The 17,037-nt window shown below is 40.6% G+C and overlaps 1 protein-coding gene across 2 annotated transcripts in view; it reads left to right on the top strand.

Annotated features, from left to right (window-relative positions):
- Window positions 1-3,695: 3,695 nt before the first annotated feature.
- PRKG2 (protein kinase cGMP-dependent 2) overlaps window positions 3,696-17,037 on the top strand; it is an 84,717-nt gene continuing 71,375 nt past the window's right edge. For both annotated transcript variants that reach the window (XM_032632837.1, XM_032632836.1), the window contains exon 1: window positions 3,696-4,156. In XM_032632837.1, coding sequence (XP_032488728.1) covers window positions 3,696-4,156 — 461 coding nt within the window. The remainder of the gene's footprint in view (window positions 4,157-17,037) is intronic.

The raw sequence follows: 17,037 nt of genomic DNA, 5'->3' as shown, positions 1-17,037 counted from the left end.
TAACAAAGCTGGGAAAAGGCAGATTGTTTTTCTACCCTGGCTGGCTTGACTCCATTGCTTATGTCAAATCCTGATCTTCGTCTCCATGCTCATTTCTTATTACTTCACTATACTTTGAAAACAAACAAACAAACTCATAGAAAAAGAGGTCAGATTTGTGGTTACCAGAGGTGGTGGTGGTAGGGGGGATTGGATACAGGCAGCCAAAAGGTACAGATGTCCAGTTATAAGATAAATATTAGGGAGGTCAAGTATAGTATGATACATATAATTAACACTGCTGTGTGTTATATACGAAAGCTGTTAAGAGAGTAAATCCTGAGCTCTCATCACAAGGAACAATTTTTTTTCTATTTCTTAAATTTTGTATCTATATGAGATGATGAACGTTCACTAAACTTATGGTAATCGTTTCATGATGTGTATACATCAAATTATTTTGCTGTACACCTTAAACTTATACAGTGCTATATGTCAATTATATTTCAATAAAACTGGAAGGAAAAATATCCTGATCTTTATCTCCAAGCTCATTTCTTATTACTTTGCATGCTGTTCTCTGATTACAAGAATGATCCTAAGAACCTATAGTTGCTAGATTGATGGAACAAAATCCTGTGGTTCAGTTGTGACTGGCAATACATATTTGAGAAATAGCTTGTCTCTCTTAGTGACTGATGCAGACAGGAAACAGAGGGAGTCTAATTAGGTTTTATGAAGCCAGACACTCGAAGCCTTGGCTTGAGGGACACCCGAATTGAAAGGGGTGAACTAAGTAAGAAATCAGACTTAGTATTGAGTCATTCAGTAGTCCTTACATATCTTAAATTAGTGACTTGAAAGATGGGTTGGTCAGTCTCATTTCATTCCCTCTTTAGAATTCTAAATAGCTCGAAAGATTTATTCAGCTTCCAAACTGACTTCATTAAAGCCAGAGAATAGCTGTTGTTTTGGGAGAATTTAACCACCTCTGCCTAATTGTGTTTCAGGTTTGTAAAATTATTGGATTGGTACAGAATGTTTTGACTACCGTACATAGAGCAAAAATGATTCTAAGCCTTTTCATATTTAGAATGCTAGAACTCTTCTCTGTGTCGAATTTGACTGCAAATTCATGGAGCTATGCCCCTGGTATAGTACATGACACTTAGTTTAGTCTTAGTAAACAATTGTTCTATGAGTAAAGAATGAGTTGTTAGTTTAATATTAGATTTTAAAATGTTTGTGCTTACTTTTGTTCTTTATGAGGCAATTTCTTTTCTTCCACCCATTCCCCTCCCTCTATCCTGCCTTGGATTAGGAATGCTTGTCCATGAACCAAAAAAGCACATCTAGGAGATGTCTCATTGCTGCATGTTAAAACTTGTGCGCACATGAATTTAAGATCGCATTGGGGGTACCCTTCTCATGCCTGTCATTCAGAATCTCATTCAAGTTTATTCTCAGGTCCCAATCTAACATCTTCTGTATTGCTTATTCAGGTTACCACAGTGTCCTGGGCCACTTCTTTGAATTCTAGTCTCCTTAACCTTTTTATATATTCCTAATATATAAGAATAGTAAATGCTGCCGAGTCAACAGAAACTTGAAGGTTAAACCTGCCACATCTCTGCAACATATTACGGCAGTTCCCTGGAGGCTAATGTTTATTAACGACTACTTTGAACCTGAATTCTATGAAGAACGTCTGTGTATTGCAAGATTACTTTTATAAGTGCATTTATTTTCTGTTTCTACCATCCATCTTAGGTGACCTGCATTGACTGTTTGGTTACATCAGTTTGAAACTTAGAGGCTGTTTATGTCTCTGTCTTGGTTGTAAAGGTTCATGATGATTCCGGTAGAGCTAGTGAAATCAGTCTAAGCTTTTATTTGTCTCAGAGTTTGAAATTTGGGAAGAGAGAGGGCCAAGAATGTGTGAGATTTATAACTTCAAACTTCCATCTATCTCTTATTAGATAATAAGTGGTCATTCAAACTTAGTTTACAAGTTTCTTGGGTTATGGCTGTCAAAAATTACACGTGCAAAGGTATGAAATTTAAGTAGCTAGCTTAAAAAGACTTAAACCTTATGATAATTAATCAAAGCAGTATTTTCCAAACTTCAGCCTTTCAAGTTCTTTTGGATTTTGCTCGTATGTGCTTATGAACTGCAGAAGATTTCTTCTCTATTTTCACTGAATTGACTCAGTAAATCTAGCTATCTTACTGAACCTCAAAATTTTGTGGTGCCAATTATTTATATTTCTAATGAATGTTAAAATAAATACATAGCTATTGAACTAAAAAACATTTTTTAAAAAAATAAATTTTATTTATTTATTTTTGGCTGCGTGGGGTCTTTGTTGCTGCGTGCGGGCTTTCTCTAGTTGCAGCGAGCAGGGGCCACTCTTCATTGCGGTGCGCGGGCTTCTCATTGCGGTGGCTTCTCTTGTTGCGGAGCACGGGCTCTAGGCGCGTGGGCTTCAGTAGTTGTGGCTCGCGGGCTCTAGAGCACAGGCTCAGTAGCTGTGGCGCATAGGCTTAGTTGTTCCGCAGCATGTGGGATCTTCCCGGACCAGGGCTCGAACCCGTGTCCCCTGCATTGGCAGGCAGATTCTTTTTTTTTTTTTTCTTGCGGTACGCGGGCCTCTCACTGTTGTGGCCTCTCCCATTGCGGAGCACAGGCTCCGGATGCACAGGCTCAGCGGCCATGGCTCACGGGCCCAGCCGCTCTGCGGCACATGGGATCCTCCTGGACCTGGGAACGAACCCGTGTCCTCTGCATCGTCAGGCGGACTCTCAACCACTGCGCCACCAGGGAAGCCCTGGCAGGCAGATTCTTAACCACTGCACCAGGGAAATCCCTAAAAAACATGCTTGAATCAACTAAAATCATGCCTCATATTCCCCAGTCTGCCTGTTACATCCTGAGACTCACTGTATTAGTAACTAGTTTGGGGCCTACACTGAGGATATTCTTTACAGGAAAATAATAGAGTATTGTACCATAGGTTGTCATTTTTTGGACAATCTTGGCTTTAGGATGTAAAGTAAAGGATGTAGAAGAACCCCCATGCCTCTGTTTTACCTTCCGGTAACTGCCATCCAGAAGTTTGCAACAGCGAGCATTGTCAGAAAAGCCAAACTTAATAGGCACACACGGCTGGAGAAAAGTGCTAATACAGCAACACCAACTGTGCCTCCTCCGCCCGAGGTGCAGATGTGTTATTTTCTAAACCAGGGGGAGGTTTCTTAGTGTAGCCACTCAGGGAGCTGTGAGAGTTGTGACATTAACAATCTCTGCTGCGGTAGCTGCAGCTGCTCGTTGGTGTTTTATCTTTGCCATGCTGACATCCGAATCGCAGTTGTGTTGTGATGCTTTTGACAGCTGTCCGGAGAGAACGACCAAAGAGAAGAGCAGGTAACGCAGGCCGTTTGTGCAAAATGCTTTTTAGGTGGGATGCTTGGGCCAGCAAAGGGATGGGGAAGAACGAAACCAAGGGCCAGCTCCTCCTCATTGAGGGACAAAGGGAATCAATCCGTTGCTTTTATTCTGGAAGCGTGGGGGAATTTATTGCTTACCCAACAGCGATGAGCGCTGTGTTTCTCTTTATGAAACAGAGCGGATCGAGAGGGGTGGCGGTGGCGGTTGGGAAGTGAAACTCCACTAGGGAATCCCCAATTCTCTGCCCTCTCTCAGGTCCTTGAGCAAAATGGGAAATGGTTCCGTGAAACCCAAACATTCCAAGAATCCAGATGGCCACTCCGGGAACCTCACTACCAGTGCCCTCCGGAGCAAGGTGTCAGAGCTGGAGAGAGAGCTGAGGAGGAAGGATGCCGAGATCCAGGAGCGGGAGTACCATTTGAAGGAGCTACGGGAGCAGCTGTCCAAGCAGACTGTGGCCATTGCGGAGCTCACGGAGGAGCTCCAGAACAAGTGCATCCAGCTGAACAAGCTTCAGGATGTGGTACACATGCAGGGAGGAAGCCCGCGTCAGGCGTCTCCGGATAAAGTGCCTCTTGAGGTCCACCGCAAGACCTCGGGATTGGTCTCCCTCCATAGCAGGAGGGGAGCGAAGGCTGGTGTGTCTGCTGAGCCCACCACCCGAACCTATGACCTCAACAAACCCCCTGAATTTTCCTTTGAGAAAGCGAGAGTCAGAAAGGACTCTAGGTAAGTTCCCACCCGCTTTTGGACTCAGGTGGCCTTAAATATTATGAAACATTAGAACGCTATTTATTGAGTCTCCTCAACGGAGAAGCGCATATTAACCCTTTCAGATTTTGGGATAGAGGGGCTTCTGAAAGGGTTTTGTTTTGCAACAGAGTCTCCCTTTAAGTAGAACTTCTCTTTAAAGCAGGACTCCTGCTTTACCTGGACTTTGATTTGTGATTTGCATAACTGAGGAACCGAGTTTACAAAAGTCATTTCTGCTATCTTGAAAACCCTAGGGGAGTGCAGAGGTGGTTGTAGGGAGTCTGCCCATCTCTCTTCCAAAGAAGTAGACTTAACGGGTGTACACAAATCACGCTGAATTATGAATATGTATAGCAAAAGCCACTTCTTAGCACTTAGTCTGCAAGTGTCATGAAAAAGGGATAAGCTGATGCCTCTGAGGGGGGTGCATTCATTCATTCATCCCACAGTTTTAGTTAAGCACTGCCTTCTCCCAGCCACTGTGTTAGATGCTAAGTATATATCAGTGAATAAATAGACACAGAGCGTTTCCTGTGGGAAGATAGTATACGCGGAAACAAGTAAACATTGTGTAATTATTAATTAAGATGAATGATATGATGAAACTGACAGTAGAGTGGGTGGTGTCTGGGATTAAGGGGGAGAGAAGGTCAAGGAGGGGACAGAATTGGGATTGTCATGGAGACCTGGTTGAGGAGGTGACCTTTAACTGAGACCCAAAGGAGAAAAAGGAGGATAGACCAGGTAGAAAGGGCACTTACTTCAGGCAGAGGGAACAATTAAAAGCTAGAATTAATTTTAAAATTAAGGATTTTTAAAAGAACATGTAAATATTTCCCACAGTATTCTTGTGTGTGTGTATGGGTACGTTTCTTTTCTGGCTCAAGTTTGAATTTCCTAACCAGGAAAGATTGATTAGAAACATTATAAGTTAGGGTCTCCTTTCTGCACTATTTTTAAATGAGTAAATATTTATTAGTTGAAATTAGATCTTTTGCCTTAATAATGTCTTGGCTGAGCCTGGGTCCTTCTTGCAAAATCCAAGATTTGTGAAACTAAAACAACTTTAATTTATTCACACACATAAATAATATAAATCAAGATAAAACATCTGACTTAAACAAATAAATGATTACTTTTGGTAGCAGGATTGTAAAGGGAAGTTTAATTCATCAATTTGTCGATAGTGCTTGGCACATAATGAATGAGCAATAAATGTTTGTTAAGGAAACAAGTCATGCCGGATTATAAACGTATAATACTCTGTGGTTGAAAGAATCTGATTGACGTTAGAGTTCAGAAGACTTTTTTTAAGCCAGGAGTTTATTTATTAGTTGGCTTAGAAAGGTCTTCTGTATTCCCGTTGCAAAAATAATAATTATTTCTTTTTAATGGTGTGAATTCAGAAATTACAAATGTTGCTGACAAACTTACGCTTGTTTTTCAAAAATTGAACATCATCGTGTTCTCTTTTGATGTATAAGAGATATATGCACATATAATAATTGCATTATGCATTCTCTCTATATACGTACTAGACACATACATATGTTATACATACTATATGTGTATACATAAGACCATATATTATTTACCCACAAAAATTCTTTCAATAACAATGTGCTTATATATCTAGGAGAAGTGCGAGAGAATTTAATAGTAATTCATCTTCTTTGACCCTCTTCATACATATTCCACCAGATTTCTCCTCTTGAATGAAGATTATTTTCAATTATTTTTTCCAAAGACTTATGCCCGTCTTGAGGCAAAACACTATTCTCCTGGTGTTAGGTAACAGAACAATCCAAGATAAGTACATTCTACTGTATTTTTTATTAGCTCTATTATAACGAGGTAAAGGAAATCAACAGCTAAGCACAGTTAGTTTTTGGGCCAAACCATCTGTCTGTAGTGAGTGGGACACAGGAGAGGAAAAACATTACAGCCCTTAGAAGGATGGATGAATAAGGATGAGCAATGATTCCCCTCATCCATCATAAAGGCAGGCCCAGTGGGTACAAGTTTGTGTTGGGGATACGATGAAGAAATGGGATAACTGATTCCTTAATGATTAAATCCTAAAGAGACCAAATTAGATTATTTATGCCTTCACAATCCCTTTATCCTTTCATAGAGCCTTTTAGTTCTAAATTGAAAAATTAATTAGAATATGGGAACCACTCTTTTGTCATTGACTGGTTTATATCTTATTTCCCCTTGCAGACGTTTGTACCTGAATTTTCCCTGCAATTTCCCTTACAAAATGTCTTTCCCCTTAAGTCTGGAATAAGTGGCTAAACGCAGATAGCTAACGTCAATTCAGAGATTTAAAAATGTCCAATTCTTTGAAAGTGCTCAATATTACAATTCATTTTCCATTTTCAAATAGTTCCAGTTTTAGAGAAAGTCTGTAAGTAAAGTTTGGATAATTTATCCAAATATAAATTTTATACAGTCTTTATATACAGTCTTTATACAGTCTATCAAAAATTTTGGAAGAAAAAACTTTCTGGAAGTTAGAACATTAGAAAAGATGAGAGCACCATCCACTGATAGAAGGATAATGGACAGTGTCCATTGGTTTGGCTACTTTTCCAAGCAGTTCCTGTTAGATAGATATCAGAGAATTTAAGGTAACAGTCAAAATGGAGCCTTCATTTAGTTTTAGGTTCTCATGATTTATTTGTTGAACTTTATAAAGTTTCCTGGCTGACTTTATGAATAAATTTGTTTTTACTAATACGTGTCAACTACATTTTGGATCAGGTTTCCCCTCCACACTGGATCAGAAAGTCATTGAATGGTTTTTTAGTCTTTTTGTCAAACAGTATGTCTCTGATGAGTACTTACCAATGAGAAAGAAAGTGGGGGGAGATTCCAGCCCTCCTGCAATCAACAGCGTGGGGGAGATATGAAGTACTGAGATAAACCAGAGAATAACATTTGGGGGGATGATAGATTTCGAATTTGAGGATTCAGATTCGGTAATTCATGAGAGACTCTCAAGCCCATGCCACCGCAGTCTGTGAGTTTGCTGAGGCCCCTGTGCTCAAATGTATTGTAAATAGCAAGTGAACCTCAGCAACTGCCAGGAAGTCCACTCATGCCATCTTTGTTGTCTTGTACCCAGCAAGTGTACTTGTAAGGTAGGAAGGGGGAGCTTAAATAGTATAGTTGCACCTCCCTGCTTTATTTGGAGGAACTTATATGCTCTAATGGCATTGGAGAACTCTTTTAATTTGTCTCTTGCAAAATTCAAGGGGCTACTTTTTAAGATCAGGTTCTAGAATAACTCAGTGCTGTTCAAGAGAATTTTCTGCAATGATGGAAATGTTCTATAATCTGTGTTGTCTGATATGGTAGCCAACAGCAGAATGTAGCTGTTGAGCACTGGAAGTGTGACTAGTGCCACTGAGGAATTGAATTTTTAATTTCAAGTTATTTTAAAATTAAATAGCCACATGTGTCTAATGGCCATTGTATTGGATACTGCAGTTCTAGATTATGTGGTTTTGACTGTAACTGCTATCTTTTGAGGTGGGAATTGTGACCGTAGTGAAGTTTGAGAGAACTTACAGAAAAATAAGACCTGTGTTCGGTATTAGGACAATGTCACAGAAAGTGAAAATGAGCCTTTCAGATTGAGGTGGGCACAATGTGGAATCCCTCTTCAGCTGAATGGAACCTGCGGTCTATCATAGCCTTTTGTAGGGACTTGGCTTTGTGCCCACTGACCATTTTAGATCTTCAGAAGCATACAACCATGTGGGCATGTAGCCCGTTTTATTATAGGTACTCAGCCTTTCTGAAGTATCATAAATCATGATGAGTCAGAGCATTCCAGTATATCAAATACTCTGATCCCTGATTTAATCTATTATAGTAACTATCAGAAGACTTTAGGGCTGGAAGAATCTTAGAGATTGTTTCACGCTTCTCCCCTATTGGAGAAGTGAGGAAACAGGGGCAGGGGAGTTGCAGAATAGGCCATGGTAAGTGGCAGAGCTAAGATTAGAACCCAAGATTGACTTTGAAACCAGTTCTTTCCCTCTACAATCCCAAAAAAGTTGCGCAAAGACTGGATTTGCCTCTGGGTAGGTGTTAAGCCAAAAGACACTACCAAACCAAAGAGCAGGAGAAGGAAGGATTTATTACCTGCAGCAAGTAAAGAGAACACCGAAGATATTTCCCAAAGTAGTATGTCCCTGAATAGCAAAATTGGGAAAGTTTTAAGCTAAGGGTACATGCATATTTATGAAGGGGCTTGGGCACTGTATGCATATTCATGGAGGAGAATTCAGTGTAGAAGTAGGGCAAAGACTGACAGAGTCCTGGCTCTAGTTGACTGAAATCAATAAAGGTCAGCATGATCATTCCTTAGGTTCCAGTTAGTCGGGTGGTTGAGTGCTTGAGGGAGTTTTGGATCCTGCAGAATAGCTCAAGAATATGCTTCAGACTGATCTTTATCTTTGAAATAGAACTGGAAGTCTTTACAACTGACTTATTGTCTCCAATATGGTTGTTTTCTGGCCTGATCAAGAGCAAGCATTGTGGCCAGACTTAGATCACAAAATGGCTTAGGCCTAAAATGGCTTCTCTTATGTCAAGAAAGATATGCCTGGTTCTCTTCCTCTGGGGGTCCCCCACCCTATCTACCTATACCAGTGTTCTTAACCCACAAAGATCAAAGGGCTCAAAGTCAGGTTAGTTTGGGCACCAGTCTGCTTTCTTTTGATACACTGTATTGGTTGGTAGGAAGAACAATGCTGCTTCCCCACTTCTTCCAAGCAGAGTTGAGCAGAGCTTACCCATTTCATTAATATTCACCAAGTGCTACGTCCTCAGAGCTCAGGCCTGTGTGAAAAGGACACAGAGAATGGATTTGATCCATCTGATGGTACAGACTGATATATATGGAGGGGCACGAATGGGTTCTGAAACAAGTACAGAGCTTCTCAGGGCTGAGAACTGAATATCAGTGGCAAAGGTGGGTGAGAAAGAGCTCAGATCGCATTTCTGTCCATGTCTGACCTGCCTTGAGCACCAAGACAACCATGCCTGCAGAGGTCAGACCTTTTACTGAAATTAAATTTTCTGTTGATGTAGACATTGTTTAACAAACTTCAGCACCAGCAGAACAAAATTATGAGCTCGTGCAGAATGTCTGGTGGAACACAGGCAAATGAATCAGAGACATCTGGCAAGTCGCTGGTATGACTTCCTTTCACTGAGAACGCTTTAACTATCATCTGAAACTATTGTTCTTCTTTGAAAAGGAGAGGTAAAACAAAGACTTGCCATCAGACTTCAGATGTTGACTCTAGTTTTAGGAAGGACAATGAGTCTCATTTGTCACTCCCACCCAGAATAGGAGCAGAATAGGTAAAAGTGGAAAATGCTAGTGAGTAACGCATTTAAACAAGATGTGGAAAAGCAGCCAGGAAGAAAGAAAGAGTATGTTTGTTATTATTTGTTCTTCCTTTCGAAAGCAGTGCCGAGCATTTGAATGTGCGTTACAGAAATACAACTCTTTTACTGAGCAGAAGTGTTTTCATGGAATGATAATGATAATAGTAATAACAACATTTATACATCGCTAATGATGTGCCAGGCACCACTCTGAGTGCTTCACAAATATTGGATTATTTAATCCTCACAACAAACGCATGAAATAGATATTATTATCACCATCATAATAGATGTGATTATGTATCATTTTATATATGAAGAAACTGAGGCTTACAGAATTAAATAACTTGCCTAAGGTTACGCAGCTTTTAATATTGGAACTGGGATTCAAAACCAAGAAATCTGCTATCTAAAGTCTGTTCTAAATAAGGACTGACTGTCTAGCACAGGGAACTGTATTCATTATCTTGTAATAACCTATAATGGAAAATAATCTGAAAAAGAATACATATATATAACTGAATCACTTTGCTGTATACCTGAAACTAACACAATGTTTAAACTAAGTATACGTCAATAAAAAGTCCGTTGTAACAACTGCAATGTCCCACTGTACCAAAGTGAAAATTAGAGGAGGATTCTTCATATTTTAGTTGGGAAGCCTTATAAAAAATTAAATAAATAATTAGAAATAGATACGTTTCTAATTTTTTTTTTCATATGGTTACAAACAGCTCCCTGCTATTGTTGTTAGGATGTTTGAAATCAGCATGTTTTATAGTAATAACGTGCATTTAGACATCCAGATCAGAGCTGGCTACTCAGGGATGGGGTGAGAAAACCAAGCGTTTGGGCAACTGCTAGACGTCTGTGGTTTGCTGTGTATTATCTCATGGAGACTTGCCTGGTGAGGTAGGTGTTACTTTAACCTTGGACCAAAGGTGAAACGAAAGCTCAGAGGCGTTCAACAGCTTGCTCAAGGTCCTCTGCTGAACCAGGTTTCCAGTGTGAGTCTGCCTGGTGTGAGAAGTGTGTTCTCTACCGTTGTGTGCACGACTCTTAGAGCCAGAGCAGCCTGCAAAGTGAATGGCTCCCCCTTGGGGTTGGTGAGGGGTGTAGAGGGGATAGGCAGTGCTGTTCAACTTCAGAAAAAGGAGAGGTTAGGAGCACGGAGGAATTGAAGAACCTGCCTAGAATTCATTGGCAGCTGTCTTGACGCTTCAGAGAAGTGAGATAGATTTTGGCAGATTTTCCAGAGTCTTGGCACCCAGCGCCCGGGACTTCCTGCCCCTGCCTTTTCTTCTTTCTCTCTAGAAGCCAAAGGGCCTGGACTCTCCTCACCCTGCACCCCACCTAAGCCCTCTCTCAACCTCTCAAATTACCCTCTGCTTGGTTTATAGCCGCCCTCTGTTCCTTCTCACTTTATCCTCACATCTTCCAGTCTGTCAGTTGCTAGGTGTTAGGGAAAATGTGTAATTAAGCCTCAGGAAACACTCAGGACTCAAGGACTAATCGTTGTGAAAATCAAAACTCGAAGTGCTGACTCGGAACCACCTTTCCCTTGCCTGGTGGTCGGTGTTCCTGAGTTACAGCACGTTCTGTGATGTGCTTATACTACTGGACAATAACCACAGCCATTTTTGACCCCATAGGCTTGACTAGAAACATTCCCTTTATGCTTTCAGATGAACACATTCAGTTCAACAAATGTTTATCGAATATTGAATTCTTTAGTTTTGTTTTCTTTCCTTTCTTTTGTGTAGTTCTTTCTCTCTCCTGTCCCCCATTTCTTTCACTTATATGTTTATTTTGTTTGCTCCTAATTTTCCTCCTCTCTCAGCATCAGACTAGTCAAGGGCCATCAGTACCAATTTCTAGTACCTGGTATAGGCCAGACACTGAGTTATCTCATTTATTTTCATAACAAACCTACCGGGTGAATATTATTGTATGAGGCTTACCAAGAGTAAGTAACTAGCCCATGGTGGTCCTCAGTAGTGCCTAAAGCTGGGCAACCTCACCTAGATCCCGAGACAGCTACCACTTAATTGGAACAACTCTGAAACCTACACTTATTATATTTTGCCTGCTCTCTTACTACTTTATGGGATATTTATAGCAGTTTGTGGATCTGCTTGCCTCTAAGTAAGTTACTCCAGGTGAATATAGCAGGGCTGGCTTTGAACAGCTGTCCTGAGAACTTGGGCAGAGCCTCCAGCTCTTCTTACTTATGGCTTTTAAGTGTCCCCTGAAATGGGTTACTCTTTCCTGACCCATTTTTTCCCTCACACACATTTCATGCCATTCTGGACACTGCCCATTTCCTTGCTAGATTCCCAGGAAACAGTGTAGTAGAAATAGTATGGCTGAGAAGACAGTGACCTTTTCTCCTTGCTTGTCCATTCAGAGGAAAGCATCATCACTGACCTCTGCCAGTGCAGTCAGTTTCTAGGGAGCCTCCCCTTTCTTTGCAAAGCCTGAGCAGCTCAGCTCATCACCTGACTTTTTCTGGGGTTTAAAATGCTTCTCAAGAAGGGGGAAAAAAATCTAAAGCCAAGGAAAAGCTTTTCAGTTTTTAGACTCTGGAAGTACCTTCTGTGTGAAAGATATATTTGTTGTAATGATCCTTTAACTAAACCTGATTTCGTTCTTTAAAATCTCATTTTAAAATAATTTGCTCTCCTCCATGCAGACTTTCCTTAGACACATTGGTGAGTTGTAGATTTTTCAGTGCAGTCTTGTTTGACAGGTTTTTGGTTTTGTTTTTGAGACCTATGGCCAAGAATCCCCAATTTCCTTTGAATCGTTCCAGGAGTGTTTGTTTGTCATGACAAATTAATTTGAATTAGTAAATTCTAAGCATCAACTTTCGTAGTCTTTTTGGGGTTTACAAATCAAGCTCTGAGAAATATGAAGGAAAGAAAGATCTGTAGCTTCCAGTCTCTTCTCTCCAGGTAAGGTGAGAAAAAGGGAGGTAAAAAGGGATAGCCCTTGGAACCAGAAACTCAGGGAAGCCCAGGTGTGTTTGTTTTCTATTGTTGGATAACAAGTTACCACAAACTTAGCAGCTTGAAACAATGCATATTTGTTATCTCGGCATTCCTGTGGGTCAGGAGTGTGGGTGAGGCTATTTAGGTCATCTGCTCAGGGTTTCAGCAGGCTGCAGTCAAGGTGTCAACCGGCTGTGTTCCTTTCTAGAGCTTTCTAGTGGAAGAGGTCCTCCTCTAATCTCAAGTGATTGTTGGCAGAATTCAGTTCCTTGTGGAGGTAGGACTGAGGTCCCCATTTTCTTGCTGGCTGTCAGCCAGGGGCTGCTGTCAGCTCCTAGAGGTCTGCCCAGAGTTCCCTGTCATATGTCCCCCTCATATGACAGGGGACCTCTCACAACATGGCTGCTTACTGCTTCAGGGCCAGCTGGAGAATCTCTTTAGTGTTGACTAAGATGAAGTTTTATATAACATACGCTTGGTAACCCTCCCATCACAGTTGCTATATTGTGTTGTCAAGGAGCAAGTCCCAGGTTCCATCTCCACTCAGGGGGAGGGGATTATATAAGAGCCTGACACCAGGTGGGTAGAGACAGTGGGGCCATCTTAGACTTCTGCACACCATACCAGCCCCTTTGCATCTCTGGTATGAGATTCTCTGACTAAGAATCTGGCCATGCTAGATATGTAAAGCCATATATAAAAAGCCCAGAGTCTTGTACATGCATATTCATAGCATATTCATAAGATGCAAACACTCACTGATGGATGAAAGGGTAAATAAAATGCAGTATATACATACAATGAGATACTATTCAGACGTAAAAAGGAGGGAAAGCCCTTCCTTTTTCATGCTACAATATGAATGAATCTTGATGACTTTATGCTAAGTGAAATAAATCAGACTCAAATTATTCCACTTTATATTAGGTACCTAGAGCAATCAAATTTCTAGACACATCAAGTAGAATGGAAGTTTCCAGGGGCTGGGAGGAGCAGGGAATGGGGAATTATTGTTTCATGGGTACAGAGTTTTAGTTTGGGAAGATTAGAAAAGTTCTGGAGATGGGTGGTGGCGATAGGTGCAAAATAATGGGAATATACTTAATGCCACTGAGCTGTGCACTTAACAGTAGTTAAGATGGTACAGTTTGTGTTGTGCATTTTACCACAATTGAAAAAAAAAGTCCTGGGGCTGTGTTGACAGCATACCTCTAAGTGCCAGGCTGTTTCAATTTCCATATAGGATGCTGGAAGGAGGTACAGTGATGATTTTCTCTTTTCTTATTTTTTTTTTTTTCTCTTATTGGTTATCTTGTAAAGGAGAATAAGATACAGCAAAGTCATGTGACAAACGAACATCAGTTGATTATTGTTAATTCATCAACCATTAATTACTTAATAGTAATTAATTGATTGCTTGTTGAGCCTTCAATGGAGGCTTGTTCCCAGTGCTGTGGGAAAATAGAGGGAATGAACAACTTCAAACTCCCTTGTGTTTTCTTGTTTACGGCTGTAATTCTTAAGCTTAAGTGCACATTGTAATCACCAGGGAAGTATTAAAAAATACTGATGTCCTGGTACGACCCCGAGGGAGTCTGATTAAATTGGTTTGAGGTAAAGGCCCTGGGTATCAGGATTTACAGAAGGTCCCTTGATGATTCTAATGTGCAGTGACGATTGAGAACCATTTTTTTTATAGGAACAGGCTTCCCTGCAGCTGACTCTAGAAATATTCAGTTTGACACTCTAAGAGTAATGCTCATTACAGGCATCTAAGAGAACTATTTACCATTTCTACCTAATTACCATGCAGCGCAATGATGATTATGCATATCACTGAGTGTGTCAGATTAACTCCCTCATATGTTTTGGTTTTCAACATTTCATTATTAAGCTCTGTTCTTTGATGCTCCCGGAAATTGGATCATCTGCACACATTTAAGAAAGGGAGAGAGAAATGTTTGCTGTAAGCATGAAGTAACAGTAAACATGATTCAATTACAACTGTACTTAATTATGTGGGCAATAGGGTAAGAGAGTTGACAGGACAAAGTCATGCTCATTTTCTGATTATTCATGGAATGACCTCATCTTTTCATGCTGGTTTCTCAAATTATAAACGTGTGCATTTATTAGCTATTTTTTTTCTTGCTGGTTTATTACTCAAGAAATTTGGGGGAAAAGTAAATAGATGTTTATCTTGCTTCTTTTCTGTGCCTGTTTAGTGGATGATGGACATTTCCCACCTCCACTCTTGTCTCTGTACCCAGGATTTTTCAACTAGGAGAAAGAACTTGAATGTCCTTTAGTATTAATTTTGTTGAGTCCCTCTTTTGTGCCAGGTGCAATTCTGATTTTAGGTAAGAGGATGAAGAAAGTGTTGTCACCCTTGAAGATCTCGGTCTCTTTGGGGAAATTAAAATGTATTGCAGTCTTGTGTGATTGACATTCTAAGAGATGGGTGTACAAAGGACGGAGGGAGCATCCTGTGCTTGGTGGGATCAGGGACACCTCCATAGATGAGCCGACGTTGAGCTGGGTTTTGAGGAGATATGGATGGCTGGGAGACCAAGCGGCCTGACACATTTGGGGACCTGCAAGCAGTTCAGTGGGCCTGGGGTACCCCGAGCACAGGGAGGCTGGCCAGGCGGGGGGCCTGGATTGTCAGGAGTTTTACTCACATTGTGAAGGAGTCTCCCTTAATAAATAGTGGCGGTTCACAAGTATAGAGTTTTTAGAGCTATTTTAACTCGAAGATTTTAAAGTTGCTGGTAATTTGCTGACATATAATAGTACAGCTATTCCTTCTGTAATATATTTTATGTGCCAGGCCATGTTCTTAGTGCTCAGTATTGTTAACTAACTTAATTCTCATAGAAATCCTATGACCTGTGGACTGTGTTTATTGTCATTTTATAGCTGAGAAAACTTGAGATTAAGTGACTTGCCCAGAGTTCCACCGTTCGTTAGTGGCAGAATTAGGAATCAGACCCTGGCATTCCAGCTTTAGATCTTGGGCCCTCAACAAATATGCCTTCTAATATACTTCCTATTTGTATATATAATTCAGTTATGATATGCCACACAAGTAAAGTTGCCTCGGCCTTTGTGCTCACAAGAAATTCTTGACAGATAAGAAAGTAGGTGGAGGCCCCCTGGTCCCTGCTTGGCACTGAACCTTGTGCAAAGAAGTTTGCAAGACACATGCTTTGTCTGACCTGACAAAAACAAACAGTGAGAACACAGGCTTCTAGTAAACAGTTCCAGAGAAGGAAGATTGAGGGCCCAGCTTAACAAGAACTGTCAGTGGACTTTGACAAATTAAACTTCCTGAAGCAACTTAGAGGACAGGAATTTATTGCTTCAAAGAATATTGATTATGTAAGTAGGGGGTGTAAAAGGATTATGGCACACTGCCACTGATGTACATACATTCGAGATCCAACCCTATTGGAGGAACTTTGAACTAAGCAGAGAGTCTTGGCAGTGCCTCTTTCTTTCTTCGTGGTTTCTAGAACTTTTCATACCCTTCCCCACAAAAAGCATACCATAACCACTACTATTGCCAACTACTGCTATCACTGCCATTTATTAGGCATATATTAGCACCTTATCTGAGTTAATGTGCATAGTATCTTTATGATGCAGGTATGATTACTCAGCTCTATTCACAAAGAAGAAATCTGAGGTTAAGATCACACAGCTAGGAAGTGGCAGAGCTAGGATTTGAACCTATGATCTTCTGCCTCCAAAGCTATGTACACATTTTATTTATTACATGAATTTTTTATTGACGTGAACAAATCATAAAGTGAACACGCCCATGTAACCACCAAACAGACCAGGAAATCAGAAGCCCCTTCTGCTCCCTTCCAATCCCTATCCATTATCTACTTCTAAGGTAGCCACTATCTGCACTAGTATTATCATAGATTACTATGCCTATTTTTGAACTTTATGTTAGTGGAATTATAGAGTATGGACTCTACAGACTCTGGCTCCTTTAGTTTATATAGTGAGAGTCATTTATGATATTGTGTGTAGTGATGGTTCATTAATTATCGTTGCTCTATAGTGTTTGCTGTGACTATGCTACAACTTATCAGTTCTACTGTTGATGGACATTTGGTTGATTCTGGTGTTTAGCAATTTTGAATAACGCTGCCATGAATATTTTTGCACTTTTGATTTATATATGATTTATGATAGGTATATAACTAGCAATGGAATTGCTGGGTGGTAAATTTTATCTAAGTTCACGTTTTTGTTTTATAAATTTATTTGTTTTTTACTTATTTATTTTTGGCTGCATGGGGTCTTCGTTGCTGCGCACGGGCTTTCTCTAGTTGAGGCGAGTGGGGGCTACTCTTTGTTGCAGTGAGCGGGCTTCTCATTGCGGTGGCTTCTCTTGTTGTGGAGCACGGCCTCTATGCACGTGGGCCTCAGTAGTTGCGGCAC

Source organism: Phocoena sinus, chromosome 5 (assembly GCF_008692025.1).
Source record: "Phocoena sinus isolate mPhoSin1 chromosome 5, mPhoSin1.pri, whole genome shotgun sequence".
Classification (NCBI taxonomy): Eukaryota; Metazoa; Chordata; class Mammalia; order Artiodactyla; family Phocoenidae; genus Phocoena; species Phocoena sinus.
This window is presented reverse-complemented; position numbering and strand designations above follow the sequence as displayed.